The sequence below is a fragment of the Aquarana catesbeiana genome, linkage group LG03 (genome assembly GCF_042186555.1).
Source record: "Aquarana catesbeiana isolate 2022-GZ linkage group LG03, ASM4218655v1, whole genome shotgun sequence".
Lineage (NCBI taxonomy): Eukaryota > Metazoa > Chordata > Amphibia > Anura > Ranidae > Aquarana > Aquarana catesbeiana.
In genome coordinates, this window is record NC_133326.1 from 741,925,707 (window position 1) to 741,949,852 (window position 24,146).

The 24,146-nt window shown below is 41.6% G+C and overlaps 1 protein-coding gene across 5 annotated transcripts in view; it reads left to right on the forward strand.

Annotated features, from left to right (window-relative positions):
- Positions 1-24,146, forward strand: part of LOC141133875 (NACHT, LRR and PYD domains-containing protein 12-like) — a 981,044-nt gene that overhangs the window by 770,652 nt on the left and 186,246 nt on the right. For 4 of the 5 annotated variants that reach the window (XM_073623464.1, XM_073623462.1, XM_073623465.1 and 1 more), the window contains exons 2-3: positions 13,727-13,797; positions 14,818-15,120. In XM_073623464.1, coding sequence (XP_073479565.1) covers positions 13,758-13,797; positions 14,818-15,120 — 343 coding nt within the window. In that variant the 5' untranslated portion in view covers positions 13,727-13,757. The remainder of the gene's footprint in view (positions 1-13,726; positions 13,798-14,817; positions 15,121-24,146) is intronic. The other variant, XM_073623463.1, reaches the window with a different exon arrangement.

A 24,146-nucleotide genomic window follows, 5' to 3' on the forward strand; every position in this document is an offset into this window, starting at 1 on the left:
TCCAGTGTATACTATAGGGGGGTCTCCATCTGTGAAGCTTGTACCAAACAGGTAAAGTATTACAGCTTGACAAAGGGCAATAAAAAATATACATCTTGGAACTCGGCTAAAATAGACAATTGTACCCCACTTCCAAGCAATGTTTCCTATTTATAGTTCTGCCATCAAATATCTGTGTGCTAAGTATACCATTTTTGTTTTACATAGGGAAGAAAAGACTCGGAGGACACCCCTCATCCGAGGAGACCACAGACCCCCCACCTCTGGAAGAAGGGGAACTAACACCAACCCAAGAAGAGCAGGAGGAAGAAGAAGACGTGGTGGAGATTGGCACCACAACAGGTGACCACAGACTCAGGTAAAAGAGATGGATGGTGGCAGATACCTGTTTTTGTTTTCTTTATCTCTTTTTAGGTGATCGTGATGTGAGGGATCCAGAACGTTTCACATCAGAAAGTGCCCAGATCCTGATCGGGGAGATCATGGGGTGTAATGTAGAACTTCAAAACATACAGCAAAAAATCAATGATGTGAGTAAAAAAAATAATAACATCATTGATGTTTTGGGGCGAATTTAAAACCCCACAAAATCTATTTTTGGGATTGTGGTCCAATCTTTTAAAACTTTTTGCAATGTTTTGAAAAGCCAAATTTGGAGGATGCACACAGTGTGCCAACATGTGCTATCTGCCATCACGGGAGATCAATGGACGCGTTTTGGGGGTGCAACCCCTTCCTCAATTATAAAATAGCGTTGAGGAAGGGCTTGCTCCCCCAAAACACGTCCCTTGATCCCCCCTGATGGCAGATAGCACATGTTGACATTCGTAAATTGGTGTGCATCTTCCAAATTTGGCTTTTCCAGGGGTGATTTCCCCCCATCTGAACGCTATATCAAACACAGTTCCTAAATACTGATGTCTGATATAGCCTTCAGGTTTTACCTAATGTGAACTTTGTAAGTTCAAGTTTTTTGGCTTTCTTGTTGGTTTTACACAGGCCTGTTTTATCTGAAATGGACATTTCGATTTTTGATAATGCTACTGTAAAAATTGTTATACAACAAACATGTTGGTTTGTTTTAAAAACCTTTGGTAAATGCACATGTGATTGTGCAGGTATAAAAAAGTTGGTTACTCAAGAATGTGTGGATTATTGTCTCAACACTACAATACAACACTTTTGGGGTGATGTAATTGCTGTTTTCTGCAAAAATGGGTGTTATTTCCTAAGGGCAAATCCTCTTTGCACTACAAGTGCAGTTTCAGTGCAGTTGCAAGTGCACTTGTAGTGTAATGTGTTTTTGCATTTAGGAAATAACAGGGAAGTCCAGTCAAGTCACCGTGCGTCAGAGGGGGGCGGGGTCAACGGGTGGCCCCGCCCCCCGTTATTTAAGAACTGTCAGACGAGGAGCGCCGTCACACAGCGGGAGCCTCCCACCATGCCAGCATGGATTGCGGAGCGGCCCGGAGAAGAAAATGAAGAAGAGAAGAAAAGAAGAAGAGAAGAAAAGAAGAAGAGAAGAAGATGAAGAAGATGAAGAGAAGAGCGGGAGCCTCCCCCCATGCCATGGGTGCGGAGCGGCCCGAGGAGAAGAAGATAGAAGACGCCGCGGAGGAGATGCTGGACGAGAACGCCGGAGGAAGAACCAGAAGAGCCAGAAGAACCAGAAGAACCAGAAGATGAAGGAAGATAGAAGAAAGAAGAAGTATTTAAATAAAGGAATTGTCAAAAACTGTCTCGTCATTTTTAACATATTTGACAGTTTTTTAGTGAAATGGTAGGGGTACTTTTGTACCCCCTTACCATTTCACACAGGGGGGGGGCCGGGATCTGGGGGTCCCCTTGTTAAAGGGGGCTTCCAGATTCCGATAAGCCCCCCGCCCGCAGACCGCCACAACCACCGGCCAGGGTTGTGGGGATGAGGCCCTTGTCCTCATCAACATGGGGACAAGGTGTTTTGGGGGGCTACCCCAAAGCACCCTCCCAATGTTGAGGGCATGTGGCCTGGTACGGTTCAGGAGGGGGGGGCCGCACTCTCGTCCCCCCCTCTTTTCCTGCGGCCTGCCAGGTTGCGTGCTCGGATAAGGGTCTGGTATGGATTTTTGGGGGGACCCCACGCCGTTTTTTTTTTTTTTTTTTGGCGCGGGGTTCCCCTTAAAATCCATACCAGACCTGAAGGGTCTGGTATGGAATTTAGGGGGAACCCCACGTCATTTTTTTTTTTTAATTTTGGCCGGGGTTCCCCTTAATATCCATACCAGACCTGAAGGGCCTGGTATGGAATTTAGGGGGACTCCCACGTCATTTTTTTTTTTTAATTTTGGTTCGGGGTTCCCCTTTGGGGAATTCCCATGCCGTTTTTATCAATGAACTTCTATGTGTATTGTCGGCAATGCAATAGCCGCGGGTAGTTTTAAATGAGTTTTTTCCTTCAAAATGTCATTTTGCTGTCAGACTGTTCTAAACACAGGAAACATGCGCCCCTTTACAGGCATACTATAGACACCCCCCAGGTACGAAATTTAAAGGGATATTACACTTTTATTGTTTGACTTTAAGCATTATTAAAATCACTGTTCCTGAAAAAACGGCCGTTTTTAAAACTTTTTTTTGCATTGATCTATGTCCCCTGGGGCAGGACCCAGGTCCCCAAACACTTTTTATGACAATAACTTGCATATTAGCCTTTAAAATTAGCACTTTTGATTTCTCCCATAGACTTTTAAAGGGTGTTCCGCGGCATTCGAATTTGCCGCGAACACCCCAAATTGTTCGCTGTTCAGCGAACTTGCGAACAGCCAATGTTCGAGTCGAACATGAGTTCGACTCGAACTCGAAGCTCATCCCTACTGGGGAGATTAAACGGCGCTTTCAGGATTTTGCACTTAGTGGAAAGGAGATCAGCCTTTTCTCCTCTCCATTCTCTGGTGACCCCGATGATGATCTAGATCAGTTGTAGCTCAGGCTCATTGAGCTGCATTGTGACAGCCAGTTACCGAGTCGTCACCAACAGCTCTCTCTTGTGAACTTTTACCGCCAACTGGATAAGAGCCGGTTTCAAGAGTTTCGAACATTGGCTAAGAAAATGCTGAGCTTGTTTGGCTCAACTTATATGTGTGAGAAGACATTCTCTGCTATGAACTTTAACAAGAACCGCGTGAGGACAAGTCTAAGTGACTCTCACCTGCCAGACATTTTGCGCATCAAAACCATGACCTTTGACCCAGACCTAGCCTATGTCCTGCAGTCCAGATCTCAGTTTTGTTGTAATATGTTGGCCGATTTATGTAGGATATATGTGTACACATACAGTACAATATTGACATATTGACCAGGCCATAATTTAGTTGATAATGGTTGAGTTGCCAACTCAATTTTAACATATCAAAGGCACAGCTGATGACCCTTTGATGTGTTGATCTTATACAAGTCTATCTAGGTATGGCCTGTTAATCAAAGGGTTAACATTGTTTACATACTTAAGGATGATAAAGAACCATAGAAGAAATATTTATTGGTGGTAATTAGACTTGAGGGGATATTCAGAAACCTCCCCAGTGTCAGACTAGTATTTCAGGTGGACAATTCAAGCTGGCAGTCAGTCTTTTCATTCTCCATGAAGATGAAGGCCACAGGTCTAGATATTGTCTAGGATGGACAAATGGGACTCTGAAGGCTACTGTTCATTGTCATATTTACTCGGTTGGATTTTGTCATCTGTTGCAAATATCTTATGGACTTTGTTCTGTCTGAAGTTTCAATAAATGCATCTCTCTGGAAGAATCGGGTTGCTGCAGGAAATTACTCACATTATAATAATAACTAAATAATAATCATCTACTACACTACTACATCACTACAAGTTTTACCCTTCACATTAGTGCAGGCAAGTTTTTTTTTGTAATATAGATAGATAGAAATCTTGCGAGCTACCATTAGAGACGACCAACCAAGATTATAGGTAAGGTCGTCTCTAATGGTAGCTCACATAGGTAGGTATAGGTAACCATAAGGTGTAGTGTTGAAAAATACAAATGATAAATGTGGAGAAAGAACCAATACACAACAGCTTAGCATTAAACACACTCCCATAATCTGTGAATAAAGTATATAAAAAAAATAAAATGCAGCGCTATGTGATATTAACCTTACTAGTGTGACTATAAATACCACAAATTGATGCCGTGAACACTTACATTCAAGTTATGAGAAAAAACAATAATATATGAATAATAAAAAACAAAACATCTTTGTGTCAAGCAAGTTCGCAGTGAAATAATTCATTAATATCAAAGTATCATCAAATATCAAAAAAAATCTCAATTTTCAGCAAGTCCACAGTGAAAAAGGTATATGTTGAAAAAATATAGTGAAAAAATATATATAATAATGTCCCATAAGGTGACTGTTGTGATGATGATCCAGGTAATAAGATCAGTGACTTCCCACATGTGTTCCCCTCCCCCCTGTGTGACTGCGCTCACCTCAAGGAATGTGACCGCACAATCAAGTTTGGTCTACAAAAGCAGCTGAACCACCTCTGGGCTCTAAGTATAACGGGCTTTGCAGGATCCTCCCTGTTGGTATAATCCAGAGATGTTGTCCTCAAATTAAAGTATGAAAGAGGCTAGATAGTGCATTATCGTTTGAGTATAAATTTATTGTAGGGATCCCCCTGAGGAAGACACGTGATTAGCCCTGTGTCGTCATGTGTAGGGGAGGGGCCAGGGTGGTGGAGGAGATAGTTACATGCTCTCTGAGCAAGCTGCTGATACACACCACTTTGCAAGCCATTTGGAGAGGATTTTTTTTTTAAATAAAGTTTTTATTGACTTTTTCACAAAGCATCAGTACAGAAGGTTGAGGGAGATATTATATCAACATTTCTTACTGAGTGTTATAGCATGCATTAACATTGTTATGGTGACATTTCCTCATTTGAAGAGCGCCAGGCAGAAGGGTGCCTGTGCAAAGTTGTTGTATATTTGCGGCGTGCATACGGTAGGTGTGCACTAGGTGTTGGGGGATGTTACAGCATCTCGAGTTTAAAATTGGTGGTACAGATGATTCAATTCTGATGGAGTAATGTTCATTACAGTGCTGTGATCAGTGATCCAGGGTTCCCAGTTTTGGAAAAACGGTGTGGTAGTCAGGTTAGCTTTGGCGAAGGAGAACTCCATTTGGAAATGATTATTCAACAGAATAATAAGATCCGACCTGTTGGGCGGCTGTGGTGATTTCCATTTTTTCGCTAGAGCTAAGTGAGCTGCAATTAGTATGTGAGTCACCAATATTCTGACACCGTTCGGCCAGTTGGGGACATTAAGACCCAGAAGAAAATCCAGTGGGGTTAATGGTGAGGGGACATTGCAGACCGTAGATATGAGGGTAGAGACTTCTTGCCAGTATCTTTGAATGTTAGGGCATTCCCACCATACAGTATGTGCTGCAGGGTACCTCTTTCGGTGCAGTTCCTCCAACACTGAGGTGAGGTAGATGGGTAGATCTTAGCCAATCTGGCTGGGGTAAAATACCACTTATGGAACAGTTTTTGCAGTGATTCCCAGTGGGAAATACAACGTGATGCTCGAAGAGTCAACTGCTGGAGCAGGTTTATCATAGAATTTCAAAAAATTAGCCATTGTAGCATTGTCATCCATGATATCCAGTGAGGAGAGGATAGATCGAAGTCGTAGATATAAGAAAAAAGTTGTGGTAGGGATGTTGAATAGCTGTTGCAGCTGTGAGAATGGGTGGGGCCCTGAAGTGGACATTAACTGTCCTAGGTTGGTGAGTCCTTTCTGTATCCAAGTTTTGAGGGGCAGTTCCAATGCTTAGATGGGGAGTTTGAAAAGTATAGATTTAGGTATTCCTTTGGCTCATTGGGTGGAGGCTGTCAACAGCCATAGAGCTGCCGTTACAGAGTGCAGAAAATGGTGTTGTGGTTTAAAAGTGAGTAGGGCAGCCGTCAGGGTGTGTTTCAGGTTTGCTTTAACAGCCTAGGATTCAATTTGGGCCCTTGTCTTATTAGAAGCAGGTGACCACCATTCTCTTAATTGGTCCAGTACCACTGACTTGTAGTATGCCTGGATGTTGGGGGTTCCCATTCCACCATTTTGTACTGGGGATAAAGGAATGTTCTTCTTGAGTCTGGGTTTTTTCTGTTGCCAGAATAATGTATTGAGTATCCCTTATAATTGTGTTATTTGGTTGGGTAACAAGGGTAGAGGCATTGTACGAAACATATACAAAATATGGGGAAGCAGATACATTTTAACTTGAGCTATTTTCCCAGCCCAGGAGACAGTGAAATTACTAATTTCTTTGGATATGCGCATAAGCTTTTCTTGGAGTACGGCATAGTTCACTTTTATCAATAACTTGCTGGGGAAGGTTAGGTGAATCCCTAAATATGGGAGTGAAGAGCTCTTGGACCATGTGAAGGGCGTTTCTTTTGTTATGATCTGTGTGGTCTGATCCTCTATCCCTAAGTTTAGCATTGCGGATTTACCATAGTTTATTTTGTAAAGAGAGACTGAGCTGAATAGTTCTAGGGTATTTTGAACACTTGGAAGGGAAAATTTGGGGTTTGTTAGAGTGATGATAACATCATCTGCGTACAGGCCTAGTTTGTGCTCAACATCCCCTATTTTGATACCCGATATTGCCGATGTTGACCTGATGGATTGTGCAAGTGGTTCCATTACCATGGCAAAAATCAAGGGTGAAAGTGGACACCCTTACCTTGTGCCATTAGTGATGTCAAACGGGTCTGATGTTATCCCTCACGTCCAGACTGCTTGGGGAGGAGTATAGATTTAGTATAGCAGTTAGAATGTTGCCTAACAGTCCAAACTTGCACATGACTTTTTCCATATATTTCCAATGTACCCTATCAAACGCCTTCTCTGCATCTAGTGATAGGAAGAGAGAAGGCGTTTGGTTGTGTTCTACCCATTGGATTAATAAATGAGGCATCTAGTTCCGTCTGAAGCTTGTCTGTCGGATACAAATCTGACTTGGTTAGGATGTATTATTTGGGGGATGATCATAGATAGGCGTTGAGCTAATAGTTTCGCATAGAGTTTGGTGTCAGTATTTAAGAGTGAAATTAGGGGGTAAATGGCTGGATTGTCAGGGGATTTGCCTGGTTTGGGTAAGGTGACTATCAGGGCTTCTAGGTATTCCTTAGGGATTTTGCCTGTAATGGTATAGTGATTAAAAGTGTTCCATAGATGTGGGGTGTCAGAATAATATTCAGAGAAATATTTATAGTACTCGTTTGGGAATCCATTGGGGCCTGGGCCTTGTGGAGGGGCAATTTCTTTATGGCTTTAAGAATTTCTGTGGAAGAGAAGGGTGTAGAAATGGTTTCTAGTTGTGTGGTGGATATAGAAAGGAGGTGAAATGGCGAGAGGAACGCTTCAATGTCCTCATTTTTAGGATGGGCTGCTTGTTCTGAGTCTTTAAGGTTGTAAAATTTGGCGTAAAAAGCACTAAACTCGTTCGCTATATTTAAAGGGTTATTTAACCGTTTACCTTGGGAGTTAGTCAGGAACAGTATTTTTTATTGGCATGGTGTTTTTTCATTTGTTTGGCCAGGAACGCACCTGATTTGTTGGCTGAGGAATAGTATTGGAGCCTAATGCCGCGTACACACGAGCGGACTTTCTGGCAGACTTGGTCCGACGTTCTTCCCACCAGACTGTACGGCGGACTACCGCCAGACTTTCTTAACAGACGGACTTGCCTACACACGACCAGACTTTCCGGCAGGCTAGGTCTGCCTGTCTTTCCGACGGACTTTCGCCGGAGTTACGGCGGACTTTCAGAATGAACGGACTTGCCCACACTCGGACAAATCCATTCATTTTGAACGTGACTCGGGTACGACAGGACTAGAAAAGGAATTCAACCTTGCCGCTTTTATCGGCGAGATTGACACCTTGTGAGCCCCGTCGTGGGGCATACCAGGCCCTTAGATCTGGTAAAATCTTAAATCTCTGGCTGGAATGCTCTCTGAGAGCTCCGATGTGACTTATATATGCCCAGGGACTGTGACGGAATAAGGGGGTGGGGTCTCCACCTATATAAGTCACATCAGAGCTCTCAGAGAGCATTCCAGCTGGAGAGACCGTCGTGCCAACATGGAAAGAAGAGAAGAAGCCCAGAAGCCAAGAAGCCAGAGGCCAAAAGTCTGGACCTCCGCTGGCAAAAGAGCGGCTTGAAGACAGCGGAGGAGCCGGCAGAAGAACTGGAACACCGGGAGAAGAGGCCAGAGGGAGCGGAGAAGAACCAACCGGACACCGGGAGAAGAGGAACTAGAGGGACCCCTGAAGTCGGAAAAAGACCCCCCAGAGCTGTCTAATAAATTACTTCAAAAACCTGTGTAGTGTGTTTTATTATTGACACTTTTTCCCTAGGTAAATGGGTAGGGGTACCATGTACCCCATACTCATTCACATAGGGTGGGGGGCCGGGATCTGGGGGCCCTCTTAGTATAGGGGGCTCCCGGATTCCGATAAGCCCCCTGCCTGCAGACCCCGACAACCAATGGCCAGGGTTGTCGGGAACAGGCCCTTGTCCTCATCAACATGGGGCCAAGGTGCTTTGTGGTGGGGGGCCCCCGCAGGGCGCCCCCTTCCCCAAAGCACACCCCCCATGTTGAGGGCATGCGGCCTGGTACGGTTCAGGAGGGGGGGGCGCTCGTTCATCCCCACCCCCTTTCTTGACCAGCCAGGCTACATGCTCGGATAGGGGTCTGGCATGAATTTTAGGGGGGCTCCACGCCGTTTTTTCGGCATAGGGGGTTCCCCCTTAAGATCCATACCAGACCTAAGGGCCTGGGATGCCCCGCACTCACCGCAATAGGAAAATGTGTTTTTCCTATTGCAGTGAGTGCGAGATGCAGTACTCTGCCCTTGGGTCGTATCTGGTCCATCGGACCAGCATACAGACGCATGCAGATGAACGGGCTTTCCATCAGGAACTGAGTCCGGCGGGCTAAGATTTGAAGCATGCTTCAAATCTAGGTACGGCGGACTTGTGGGAAAAAAAGTCCGCTGGAGCCTACACACGGTCGGATTGTGTGGCAGACTCTGGTCCGCCGGACCAAGTATGCCGGAAAGTCCGACCGTGTGTACGCGGCATAAGGCATTTTATGAAATAATCACATTTTTTATGTAGGTGCTCACTGAGTTGGTACCTTAGATTTTTTTAGATCAAGGGATATGTTGCTGGATGGTGTTTGTTTATTGACATGTTCTAACGCAAAAAAATTGTTTTAATAATTTTACATTGGTGGCTGCATGTTGTTTTTTTTGCCTATGCTCCAAATTTTATACAAAAGGCCACGTAAGAAAGCTTTGTGCACATACCAAATTATAGATTGGTCAGCAACAGAATACTGGTTGTTTTCAAAGTAGTTCTTAATCTCAGATCAAATTTCTCCCTCAAATGCTGAGTTGGTGAGTAGGGATGTGTTTAGTCTCCAAATAGTGTGTTTTGTAGATTTGTTGCTGTTGAATATTGTGATTGATATCGGCGCATGGTCAGACCAGGTGATTGTACCTATGCGCGCTTCAGTGATTGTTTGTAGGAGGAATTTATCTGTTAGGAACATATCAATCCAAGAGTAAGATTTGAGAGTTGTCAATGATTTTGTTGAAATCCCCACATAGCACTACTGGATTGGACCTATAAGGGGCCATTTTAGAGATTAGGTTATTGTAAAATTTCATTTGGCCAGTGTTAGGTGCGTAAAGATTCACTAAAGTGAGGCGTTGGTTCTCTATCGTTGCAGAGAGAATCAAATACCTACCATCCTCATCAGCCTCTGAAAAGAGACGGATGAGCTAATTGCGATCATTACCCCTCTTTTTTTGGTGGGGCACTGGCAAAGAAGCGGTGTGGATACCGTTTGTGCGTCCATTTTGGATCTTCCTTTCTATTACTAGGGTAGGGCCCACTAATTCGGGGTACTTTGTCGCAGTAAGTGGGCTTAGCACTAAATGACCATATAGTGTGACCAAACCCCCGTATTTTTTTTGAATATGTTCAGGTGTTTTTAACTAGCCTTTCAGGAAATATCATTCTTGAATGTGTGTGCTGTAATATGTTTTGTACTGTTTGTTGGTCTTATAGCAGCACCATCTTGAATTTAAATGCATTTTAGGGTGTGCCCCCAAATATATTTTTGTATATTGTAATAGACTCTGACCAGGTTTTTTTTAGGCTGGAGCACCCCTCCCCCTCTTCATTATCTCTTATTTAGTGGCCACCAGTGCATAGGAAGAATCCCCTTCAGTTCTCCCACATAGAGAAGTTCAGCTCCCATGGTTGAGACGCAGGATCTTCCATTCTATTACTAGTGTAGGACCCACTAATTTGGGGTACTTTGTCACAATAAGGGGGCTTAGCACTATATAACCATATAGTGTGACCAAACCCTTGTATTTTTTTGAATATGTTCAGGTGTTTTTAACTAGCCTTGCAGGAAATGTCATTCTTGAATGTGTGCGCTGGAATATGCTTTGTACTGTTTGTTGGTCTTATAGCAGCACCATCTTGAATTTAAAAGCATTTTAGGGTGTGCCCCCCAAATATGTTTTTGCATTTTGGAGACTTGTCTTTGGTGAAATGCGTTTCTTGTACGCAGAATACATCTGCGCAATGGGACAGCACTTCTTTCCATAGGAGGTTGCGCTTGAAGGGGGAATTCAGGCCTTTGACATTGAGTGAGGTGATGTTGATGGCAATTTTATCAGGGAGTGCCCTGGGATGAGGACGAAGGGAGCAAGATCACACTTACAATGTACACAATGTATGTTTTTGTGAGGGAAATAAATGAGTATACAAGTACACTAAATATGTCTATTATATGTGGTATGTCACTGGGTATACTTTCTGGAACTGTAATAAATTACCAGATGTATCACAATGTGGTAGCAAGCAGATCAATCAAGAGGAGAAACAGACAATCAAAAAAAAGCCAAAAAAGATAAAATGAACAACAATTACAACAATATCAGTGTGTGTGGCACACTATAACCTGAGGGAGTGGATTCGACACTATGTCAGCGCCCACGTAGGATCCTATGAGTGCGTGGGACCGAAGGCCTTAGTGTTGTTGAGGGTTTCGCCTTGATCATGTGACCGGTCCTGGAATGGCGGAGGGTTCGGATGGGAGCCCAAGTTTCCGGTCGTGGTAGGCGGGAGAGGAAGAAATCCACAGTTGGTCAATTTTTTGTACCCATCTTTGGGAGTAAGGATTGGAATCATTTGTTGTTGGTATGTCACCAGGAGCTTGGTTGGAAAGCCCCACTTGTACGTGACTTTTTTTCTTGTGATATCACGGTGATGGGGGTGAATGCTCTTCTCATCTCCATAGTGGCTTTGGAGAGGTCACAGAACAGGAGGGTATTTGTGTATGGTGCTGGTAGTGGTTTAGTGGATTTGGCCACCTGCAATATTTGTTCCTTAATATGGAAGTAATGCACTCTTGCTAGAATATCCCTTGGAATGTCAGGAGAGAGGTGTGCAGGTTTAGCAATTCTGTGCACCCAGTCAATTGTGATGTCTCGTGCATTTAAGCGCGGTAGTAGTCGTGAGAATAGCTGTTGCAGGTAAGGAGTGATTTCATTTGGTTTTATAGACTCAGGGACGCCTCTGAATTTTATATTGTTCCTCCTGGAACTGTCTTCTAAATCTTCAATTTCAGTTTTATGTGGTGAATTTCAGATGCATGGTGCTCATGTGGGTCCAGCAATTCATTATGTGCTCTGACGTGGTCATGCATGCTTTCCTCAAGCACATTTGCTCTTCCTTCTAGGCAGTCTACCCTGTCATACATCTAGAGACAGAGAGTTGTAATTCTCTGTGCAGATCTTTTTGTAATGTAAGGAGCATTGATTTGAGCATGGACTCTGTTACAGGGTTGTCTGATGCAGGGATGGCCGCAAGAGCTGGGGTATCTGCTGTGTCAGTGTCTCTGTCAGCTCACTGGTGTTTCTTGTGCTGGGGTTCTTTGCTGGGGGAGATGGCTGGGGAAGATTCCAGCCTCTTACCTCTATCCGCGTTGTGCTGTGAGGATGAGGTATCCGGTGATGGTAGGGTGTCCATCTCTTCCCTGTTGTTGTCCCCGGGTGACATGGCTGGGTATCCCCCCTGCGGGGGAGCCGATCGTTGTGCCTCTACTTCCTTGGAGCAGGATGTCACTGAGGTGATGTGTCCGGAGCCGGTGCCATCTTGGGCCTCGTTCATGGCCGCTTTAGTATAGTAATCTGTGAGACGGCGGGGTGCGGGTGGCATGCCTTGTAGACATACCCGGGACGGTCCTGAATACTTTCCCCCTCCATGTAGCCAGAAAGGGGGTCTGAATGTCGCCTGTAGTGGCGGTGGATCCTGTTAGCGGCGCGGAGCTCAGGCTTCAAGCCACAATTATGGTCCGCTGCTGGCCATGCCCCTGGAGAGGATTTATACTGAATGTATTCTATAGTTTGGTGCACTGGAAGTACCTGTGAAATGTGAGGACCCTGATGTTTTTTACCTACAATAAATTTATACTCAAATGATAATGCACTATCCAGCCTCTTTATTGCTTTAAATTGAGGACAACATCTCTGGATTATACCACCAGGGGGGGATCCTGCAAAGCCCGTTATACTTAGAGCCCAGAGGTGGTTCAGCTGCTTTTGTAGACCAAACTTGATTGTGCGGTCACATTCCTTTAGGTGAGCACAGTCACACAGGGGGGAGGGGAACACGTGTGGGAAGTCACTGATATTATTCCCTGGATCATCATCACAAGAGTCACTTATTGGACATTATTATATATTTTTTTCAATATATTTTTTCAACATATGCCTTTTTCACTGTGGACTTGCTGAAAATTGAGAATGGAGGCCTCTGCTGACCACACACAGCTTCCATTTTGGGGTCTTCTCCTTTTTATCACCTGACCTCTCTATAGACATCTTACTGGCTGATACTTTGGTACTGATTAGTACCAGTCTTGGCTATGAAAGGCACAGATATGTGGAGGTGACACCTAGAAATACAAGTCTGTATAAATTGTGGCCCTAAACAGGGTAGGATTCCTTTGTGACCCCCGATATACCAACTAGATGAATGCCGGGTAGAAGGTTCTGATTGATCCTCATAGTTATGGGTTGTAAATGACAGAAATCCATCCAATTCTAATGCCCCGTACACACGTTCCAATTATGGGATGATAAAAATCACTTTCGATAATCTGATCGTTAGTGCACAGCTTTCGACAGCCGATCATGACAGTCCATCCAACCAAATCCGAAGGGACAAACAGGAAAACTTTGCTCGGACGACAGCCCATTGTACAACAATCGTGTAATCAGTACAGCATGCGTCCGCTAAAAGTCGACAAACATCACGCATGATCGGAAACATGAAAATAAACCAGGAGGACACAGGGGTCACACGTATTTGACATTATTTAAAATACATAGCTACACACAGCGGAAGATTTTTCCAGAATCGTATGACAAAAATCTTACACACATTTTGCACTATTGTATTCAATATTAGTTTTATGAAACAAAATACGAACGATATATCGCAAGATAAATGGAACGTGTATATAAGGCATAATGCTTTCTAATTGGACAACCAGTCAGCTAATCATCCTCCTTATTGGTTCCGTTCATCACACTACAATTGAGTTTATTATTGTTTGTGCTCCTTCCAGGTGATGTCATCTCGGGTCATCTTCTGATGTCATGGGGAACTCTTTCTCCTCATCCTCCTCCTCCCCAAAAGGTATGAGTGCTGATCCTGACAATCCTTTCCAATGTTTTCCTCCCCTCACATCTCCAGAGATTAGAATTAGATGATAGGACATCTTATGTCTCCGTAGTCTGGACATTTCCTGTAGACATCTGGTCAGTCCACCAATTAGAAAAGTTCAGGAGCTTTCATCAATTCCACCATCACATTCCCGTGTCTTCAGATTTTATTTATCATTGATGGAAATGATCTTCTGAGATGGTCCAGTGATCCATAATGACTGGAGGACCCCAAATGTTATGGCTATTTGTGTAGTGGTCGGGGGAATCCTTTGTCTATAATCCTAAGGGGAAGCCCCCCCCCGTGTCACATGACACATACTGCTGGGAGATTTGGGGGTAATCGGAGTTCTTAGTTCACACTGATCAGACACATCATTATTCAGGGGGGAAGGTTTTTTGAAGGTTTTATATTTTTCATTTAGTTTACTATGAAACAATCAATAAACATGATGTTTAAAATGATCATCCCCACATATACATTAGGAGGTCTGTATATAAAATAATTACTATGAGTTTGTGTCATTTGTACAGTCATCACTAATAATCCCTGTAATTTGTCTAATAGGTTTACTTCCTATGATCATCAGTTCATAATACACTAATTTCTAGAAATACCTCAACAAGTAAGATATGGCATTATGACCACTAGATGGAGCTGATGATCATAGGAAATAAACATATTAGACACATTATAGGGATGATTCACAAAGGTGATGCTTTTCAAAAATAGCCCCCCTAGGTGTTTGCCCCCAATATTCATCCATCTGAGAGGTAACTTACCACTATGGAGGCAATCATATGAAATTACCACAGGGAATCCAATCCTTCCATAGGATAATGTACATATAGACATATTGGGGGATCATTTCCTTTCCCTTCTATATGCTCTTTATAGCATTGCTGGCTGCCAGTGCAGACTTATCTGCTGTCATGTGTCAGAAATCCTCCAATCAGGATGAATGTTTATGGTTTCTTATTGTTCTCTCTGCAGGGTCGGCTCCTGGTGTCCTGGGAAAGGTCACACAAACCCCCGGGGATCTTATCATAGATTCTCTGGAGGATCTGAAAGGAAGTGACTTCAAGAGATTTAGGAACAAATTGTCTGATTTCTCCTATGGAGATAAACATCCCATCCCCCGAGGAAGACTAGAAAATGCAGACTGGATCACCACCAAGGACCTCCTGATAGACAAATATGGAGAAGAAGGGGCTCTGGATGTCACCATTCATGTCTTTACACTGATCGATCTGATGGGACCCGCAAATGACCTCCAGGAGAGGAGAGCACAAAATGGTGAGTTCCCGTCTATAATGTCCATTTCCTACCAATTCCTGATCAATATCTGTGTGAGGAAGAACTAGGAATGTCATCCAGGGAAAGCCAGTGACCAATCAGGAGCTTCCAACTGGACAAACCCCTTCCCACTGACAGAATGCACTTATGGGGCCTCACAAAAAGGGGTCTTTATTCTGGGGGCCACATATCTGTGTATCTCTCTTTGTGCTGGGAGAGTGCTGCACAGAGACTAGGATCCCACCAAGAGTCCTGGTATCGTACTAATGATCAGGACCCGGGACTCCAGGTTCCCTGTCACATGATTGCTGTGATAGCCTCTGATTGCCAGTCATAGTAATAACACTGTGTAAGTCACAGTAAGTCACTAAGTGACTAGTAAGTCACTGTGCAGCTCACCCCTGTGTTTTCTTTCTTTTCTAAATGGAGAGAAAGATACCTTGTATACATACAAGATCCATTATATAATACATTGTATACATACAGGATCCATTATATAATACATTGTATACATACAGGATATATTATATAATACATTGTATACATACAAGATCCATTGTATAATACATTGTATACATACAGGATCCATTATATAATACATTGTATACATACAGGATATATTATATAATACATTGTATACATACAGGATCCATTATATAATACATTGTATACATACAGGATCCATTATATAATACATTGTATACATACAAGATATATTATATAATGCATTGTATACATACAGGATATATTATATAATACATTTTATACATACAAGATCCATTATAGAATACATTATATACATACATGATACATTATATAATACATTGTATACATACATGATATATTATATAATGCATTGTATACATACAGGATATATTATATAATACATTGTATACATACAAGATCCATTATATAATACATTGTATACATACAGGATATATTATATAATGCATTGTATACACACAGGATATATTATATAATACATTGTATACATACAAGATCCATTATATAATACATTGTATACATACAGGATACATTATATAATACATTGTATACATACAGGATATATTATATAATGCATTGTATACATACAGGATCCATTATATAATACATTGTATACATACAGGATTCATTATATAATACATTGTATACATACAGGATATATTATATAATACATTGTATACATACATGATAAATTATATAATATATTGTATACATACATGATATATTATATAATACATTGTATACATGGCGGCACAGTGGTCTAGTGGGTAGCACTCTCACCTAGCAGTAAGAAGGGTCGCTGGTTCGAATCCCAACCACGACACTACCTGCCTGGAGTTTGCATGTTCTCCCTGTGCCTGCGTGGGTTTCCTCCGGGTACTCCGGTTTCCTCCCACACTCCAAAGACATGCTGGTAGGTTAATTGGATCCTGTCTAAATTGTTCCTAGTATGTATGAATGTGAGTTAGGGACTTTAGATTGTAAGCTCCTTGAGGGTAGGGACTGATGTGAATGTACAATGAATATGTAAAGCGCTGCGTAAATTGACAGCGCTATATAAGTACCTGAAATAAATAAATAAATAAATAAATACATACAGGATATTTCATATAATATAATATATTGTATGCAAACAGGATCCATTATATAATACATTGTATACATACAGGATATATTATATCATACATTGTATTCATACAGTATACATTATATAATACATTGTATACATACAGGATCCATTATATAATACATTGTATACATACAGGATACATTATATAATACATTGTATACATACAGAATATATTGTATAATACAGGGTACATTATATAATACATTGTATACATACAGGATATATTATATAATACATTGTATACATACAAGATCCATTATATGATACATTGTATACATACAGGAGCCATTATATAATACATTGTATACATACAGAATATATTATATAATACATTGTATACATACAGGATATATTATATAATGCATTGTATAGATACAGGATACATTATATAATACATTGTATACATACAGGATATATTATATAATACATTGTATGCATACAGGATATATTATATAATACATTATATAATACATTGTATACATACAGGATATATTATATAATGCATTGTATACATACGGGATCCATTATAAAATACATTGTATACATACAGGATATATTATATAATACATTGTATACATACAGGATATTTCATATAATATAATATATTGTATGCAAACAGGATCCATTATATAATACATTGTATACATACAGGATATATTATATCATACATTGTATTCATACAGTATACATTATATAATACATTGTATACATACAGGATCCATTATATAATACATTGTATACATACAGGATCCATTATATAATACATTGTATACATACAGAATATATTGTATAATACAGGGTACATTATATAATACATTGTATACATACAGGATATATTATATAATACATTGTATACATACAAGATCCATTATATGATACATTGTATACATACAGGAGCCATTATATAATACATTGTATACATACAGAATATATTATATAATACATTGTATACATACAGGATATATTATATAATGCATTGTATAGATACAGGATACATTATATAATACATTGTATACATACAGGATATATTATATAATACATTGTATGCATACAGGATATATTATATAATACATTATATAATACATTGTATACATACAGGATATATTATATAATGCATTGTATACATACGGGATCCGTTATAAAATACATTGTATACATACAGGATATATTATATAATACATTATATACATACAGGATATATTATATAATACATTGTATACATACAGGATATATTATATAATACATTGTATACATACATGATATATTACATAATACATTGTATACATACAGGATATTTCATATAATATATTGTATGCAAACAGGATCCATTATATAATACATTGTATACATACAGGATATGTTATATAATACATTGTATACATACAGAATATATTATATAATACATTGTATTCATACAGGGTACATTATATAATACATTGTATACATACAGGATATATTATATAATACATTGTATACATACAGGATATATTATATAATACATTGTATTCATACAGGGTACATTATATAATACATTGTATACATACAGGATATATTATATAATACATTGTATACATACAGGATCCATTATATAATACATTGTATACATACAGGATATATTATATAATACATTGTATACATACAGGATCCATTATATAATACATTGTATACATACAGGATATATTATATAATACATTGTGTTCTTTCTATTAAGAGAAAAATTGCTATATCAAGGTTTGATCCGGGGAGGTGCCAGATTTAGTTTTAGGGTCAGAAGTTGTGTTAGGGGTCAGGGTTATTGTATTTTGCATAGGTTTCTTTTTAACCACTTAGGGACCAAGCCTCTTTCTGAGATTTGGTATTTACAAGTTAAAAACAGTTTTTTTGCTCAAAAATTATCTAGAACCCCCAAACATTATATATTTTTTTCTAACACCCTAGAGAATAAAATGGCGGTCTTTGCAATACTTTCTGTAACACCGTATTTGCACAGCGGTCTTACAAGCGCACTTTTTTTGGAAAAAATACACTTTTTTAAATTAAAAAATAAGACAACAGTAAAGTTATCCCAATTTTTTTTATATTGTGAAATATAATGTTACTCAGAGTAAATTGATACCCAACATGTAACGCTTCAAAGATACGCCTGCTCGTGGAATTGCGACAAACTTTTACCCTTAAAAATCCCCATAGGTGATGTTTAAAAAATTGTACAGGTTGCATGTTTTGAGTTACAGAGGAGGTCTAGGGCTAGAATTATTGCTCTCGCTCTACCAATCACGGAGATACCTCACATGTGTGGTTTGAACACTGTTTTCATATGCGGGCGTAGGTCATGTATGCGTCCGTTCTGCACGTAAATTCGGCGGGACGGATGCATTTAATTTTTATTTTTTTATTTTTACACTTCTTTTTAAAAAAAATGGTGTCACTTTTTTCCTATTACAAGGAATGTAAACATTCCTTGTAATAGAAAAAAAAGCATGACAGGACCTCCTAAATATGAGATCTGGGGTCCAAAAAGACCTCAGATCTCATATTTACACTAAAATGCAATAAATATAAATAAAAAAATTTCTCTAAGAGCTATAGGCGGAAGTGACGTTTTGACGTTGCTTCCGCCCTGCAATAGTATGGAGACGGGTGGGTGCCATCTTCCCCTCACTCAGCTCCATACAATCACAGACACTTGTCTATTATACAGAGCCTCCATATTTTTAGCCAGGGCTTTTTTTCAGGGGGAACTTGGTGGAACTCAGTTCCACCACCTCTGGCTTAGACCCTTTGGTGCCAGCTCACCACAATCACTTGTAAACACAGAAGTCTGGTTTCTGTGTTTACAAGTGACAGCTCTGTGTGTAACCCCCATGAACTCTGCACTCTGTATGTAATGCAATCCTGATATTTAATGCCCCTTTAAGACCCTCCTACTGTTTGTGAAATATCACCACACCTACTATTTGATGTGATTTGGAGGGTGTGTGTGGGGGGAGGGGTTTTGGGGGGTCGTGGTTGAGTTCCAGCACCTATTGTTTGCGAAAAAAAGCCCTGTTTATAGCTGTATTCCTAGGAGACCCTCATGACTGTTGGTCGGGGTTCTGAGCCTTGTGCCTCATGCATCCACCTGAACCTCCATCAGAAAGAGGAGTCAAGGCTCCAGATTCTAGGTGTGTGCCTGTAAACCTGCATAGAGAATTGGAGGCTTTTCTGGTCCCCCCCACCATGGTCACATGTCACTGCAATGTGCTGAGATGTTACCAGGCAGACAAATACACTCAAAAAACAAAAATTTGTGCAGCGCTAAAACTTAATATGAAAATAAAACAAAAATTATATCACACTAGAAATGACCTTAAGAGTGATAACCCATCAAAAATAAAATCGATGGGATAAAAAGAAAAGAAACAAGTCTCCCGTAGAGAACTGAAACAAATGTCTTACCATATATAAGAAGTGATAATAACAAAAAATTATATATACAAATTACATGTGTAAATAAAGTCCCAATTACAAGCGATGCAAAACTAATAAGTCCATAAGCAAAGTGAATTGAAGACCAATGTGCATATATTCAGAGTGAATGTAATACAGGTGAGTCCAACATCCAGAGTGATTCACACCCAAGTGAGATATGAGGCTCCTTACCAGCTCAGGATGACCACCATGACAGCGGTCTCACCAGGCATTTGGGAAATTATCAGGTCACCCACAAACCTATACCGATATCCACAGTTGAAAACGTGGTACTCAAAAGACAAAAACAAAAAAAGCTCCCATGGTGTAAAATTGCAATACAGCGTGGTTTATTGGGCTATAAGATTGCACTTACAAAAATCTTCATCCATTAAAAGCATGTAGCCAAGAGTAATGATCACGGCGTCTCCACGAACTTCCTCCCGCTTACTGTGTATGTCCCATCAATAACAAAGGAAAACGTAATGATGTCAGCGTCACAGTCTCCTCCCTACGCGTTTCGTCACGATAGGACGTCGTTTGGGGATTGGCCAATTTCCAGACGACGTCCTAGCGTGACGGATCTTGGATCACGGATCTCAAACTTACTGAATGACATATCGGTATGGATGTCACACCACTGCCTCAAACTTAATCTTTCTAAAACTGAGCTTGTTATATTTCCTCCTTCACGGTCCCCCTCCTGTGACTTCACCATTAATATCAACAACACAACCATTGGTCCCTCCACACATGCCAGGGTCCTGGGTGTAATCCTTGACTCTGACCTCTCATTCAGCCCCCATATCCAATCACTGGCTAAATCCTGCTGCCTTAACCTCCGCAACATCTCCAGAATTCGACCCTTCCTGACTAATGACACCACAAAGCAACTTATTCACTCCTTGATTATTTCCCGCCTTGACTACTGCAACTCTCTCCTTAATGGCCTACCCTTAAGCAGGCTCCTCCCCCCTTCAGTCTATTATGAATGCTGCTGCTAGACTAATACACCACACTAATCGATCCGTGATTGCTGCTCCTCTCTGCCAATCCCTTCACTGCCTTCCCCTACCCCACCGTGTAAAATTCAAAATGCTAACCATAACATACAAGGCCACATCTACATCACCAACCTCATCTGCAGATATCGCCCAAATCGTCTCCTCCGCTCCTTCCAGGACCTCCTGCTCTCTAGCTCCCTTGTTACCTCCTCCCATGCTTGTCTTCAGGACTTCTCCAGAGCCTCTCCCATCCTCTGGAACTCCCTTCCCCAGTATGTCCGATCAGCCCCTACCCTGTCCACCTTTAGGAGATCCCTGAAAACTCATTTATTCAGGGAAGCCTATCCCACACCCACATAACTGTCCCTGAGCCACCCCATCAAATCATTCTCTGCAGCTATTACCTTTTGTACCACCACCCCCTCCCTTTAGAATGTAAGCTCTACGATCAGGGCCCTCTTGTACCTTTTGCATTGAACTGTACTGTAATTGTGTTGTCCCCCTTATACATTGTAAAGCACTGCGTAAACTGTTGGCGCTATATAAATCTTGTAGAATAATAATAATAATAATACTACATCTCGCGCTCACTGAAATAGGAAAAACAAATTTTCCTATTGCGGCGAGCACGAGGGGGAGGTGACAATGTCCCTTAGGTCTAGTATGGATTTAAAGGGAAGCCCCCTATGCTGAAAAAACAGCGTGGGGTCCCCCCAAAATCCATAACAGACCCCTATCCGAGCACGCAGCCCGGCCGGTCAGGATAGGAGGTGGAGACGAGCGAGTGCCCCCCCCCTCCTGAACCGTAGCAGGCCGCATGCCCTCAACATGAGGGGGTGGGTGCATTGGGGAGGGGGGCGCCCTGCTCCCCCCCACCCCAAAGCACCTTGTCCCCATGTTGATGAGGACAAGGGCCTCTTCCCGACAACCCTGCCTGTTGGTTGTCGGGGTCTGCGGGTGGGGGGCTTATCAGAATTCAGGAGCCCCCTTTAATAAGGCCCCCCCACCCTATGTGAATGAGTATGGGGTACATCGTACCCCTACCCATTCACCTAGGGAAAAAGTGTCAATAAAAAAAACACACTACACAGGTTTTTAAAGTAATTTATTAGACAGCTCAGAGGGTCTTCTTCTGACTTCAGAGGTCTTTCTTCTGACTTTGGGGGTCTCTCCGGCCTCCTCTCCCAGCATCCGGTTCTTCTCCGCTCTCTCCGGCCTCTTCTCCCGGTGTTCAACCTCTTCTGCCACTCATTTGCTAGCAGTGGCCCGGACTTCTGCATCGCCTTCTTCCCTCTTCTCTTCCGATGTTGACACGACGCTCTCTCAGGCTGTAATGCTGTCTGAGCGCTCCACAATGACTTATATAGGCGGTGACCCTGCCCCCTTATGACGTCACAGTCCCTGGGCATGCTGGGACTGTGACGGCACAAGGGGGAGGGGTCACTGGGTGATGTTGATTTTCGGGGGACCCCACACCGTTTTTTTGGCGTAGGGGGTTCCCCTTAAAATCCATACGAGACCTAAGGGCCTGGTATGCCCCACATGTCCATACAGTTCAACCTTAAAAACAATAAATAAATAAAATAAAAAATATCGTACAATCCAATATACCCAATTTTACACCCTCAGTTGATCCAGAGGAAGGCAAAAACCCCAGCAGAGCATGCTCCAATTTGCTACAGCAGGGGAAAAAATCCTTCCTGATCCCCCAAGAGGCAATTGGATTTTCCCTGGATCAACTTTACCTATAAATGTTAGTACCCAGGTAAATTATGTACATTTAGGAAAGTATCCAGGCCTTTCTTAAAGCAATCTACTGAGCTGACCAGAACCACCTCTGGCGGGAGTCTATTCCACATTTTCACAGCTCTTACTGTGAAGAAACCTTTGCGTATTCAGAGACTAAATCTCTTTAACCCTAGACCTAAAGAGTGCCCCCGTGTCCTCTGGGTTGACCGTAAAGAGAATAACTCAAACACCAAGATCACTATATGGACCCCTTATATATTTGAACATGTTGATCATATCCCCCCTTATTCTCCTCTTCGCGAGAGTGAATAAATTCAGTTCCTCTGATCTTTCCTCATAGCTGAGCTCCTCCATGCCTCTTATCAGTTTGGTTGCCCTTCTCTGCACTTTCTCCAGTTCCCCGATATCCTTTTTGAGAACTGGTGCCCAAAACTGAACTTCATATTCCAGATGAGGTCTTACTAATGATTTGAACAGGGGCAAAATTATATCTCTCTCTCTAGAGTCCATACCTCTCTTAATACAAGAAAGGACTTTGCTCGCTTTGGAAACCGCAGCTTGGCATTGCATGCTATTATTGAGCTTATGATCTACCAAAACCCCCAGATCCTTCTCCACCACGGATTCCCCCAGTTGTACCCCCCCTAGCATGTATGATGCATATTCTTAGCCCCCAAGTGCATAACTTTACATTTATCAACATTAAACCTCATCTGCCACATAGTCGCCCAATTAGACAATGCATTGAGGTCGGCTTGTAAATTGGAGACATCCTGTAAGGACGTTATTCCACTGCATCGCTTGGTGTCATCTGCAAAAACAGAAATGTTACTTTTGATCCCAGACCCAATATCATTTATAAAGGTATTAAAAAGTAAGGGTCCCAACACTGAACCTTGGGGTACACCACAGATAACCTTAGACCATTCAGAGTAAGAATCATTAACCACTACAGGGGGTCCCCTACTTACAAACATCCGACTTACAAACGACTCCTACTTACAAACGGAGGGAGACAACAGGAAGTGAGAGGAAATCTACCCCTAGGAAGGGAAATTCACTCCTGTAAGAGTTAATATGGGGAAAAGGTGTCTCCACTGATGCTTTATCACCTATCCTTATTTCCCTAATAACCCCAAATTTTCAAAATCCAATTGTCATTGGGACAGAAAGTGAGGTGAAATCTTCTG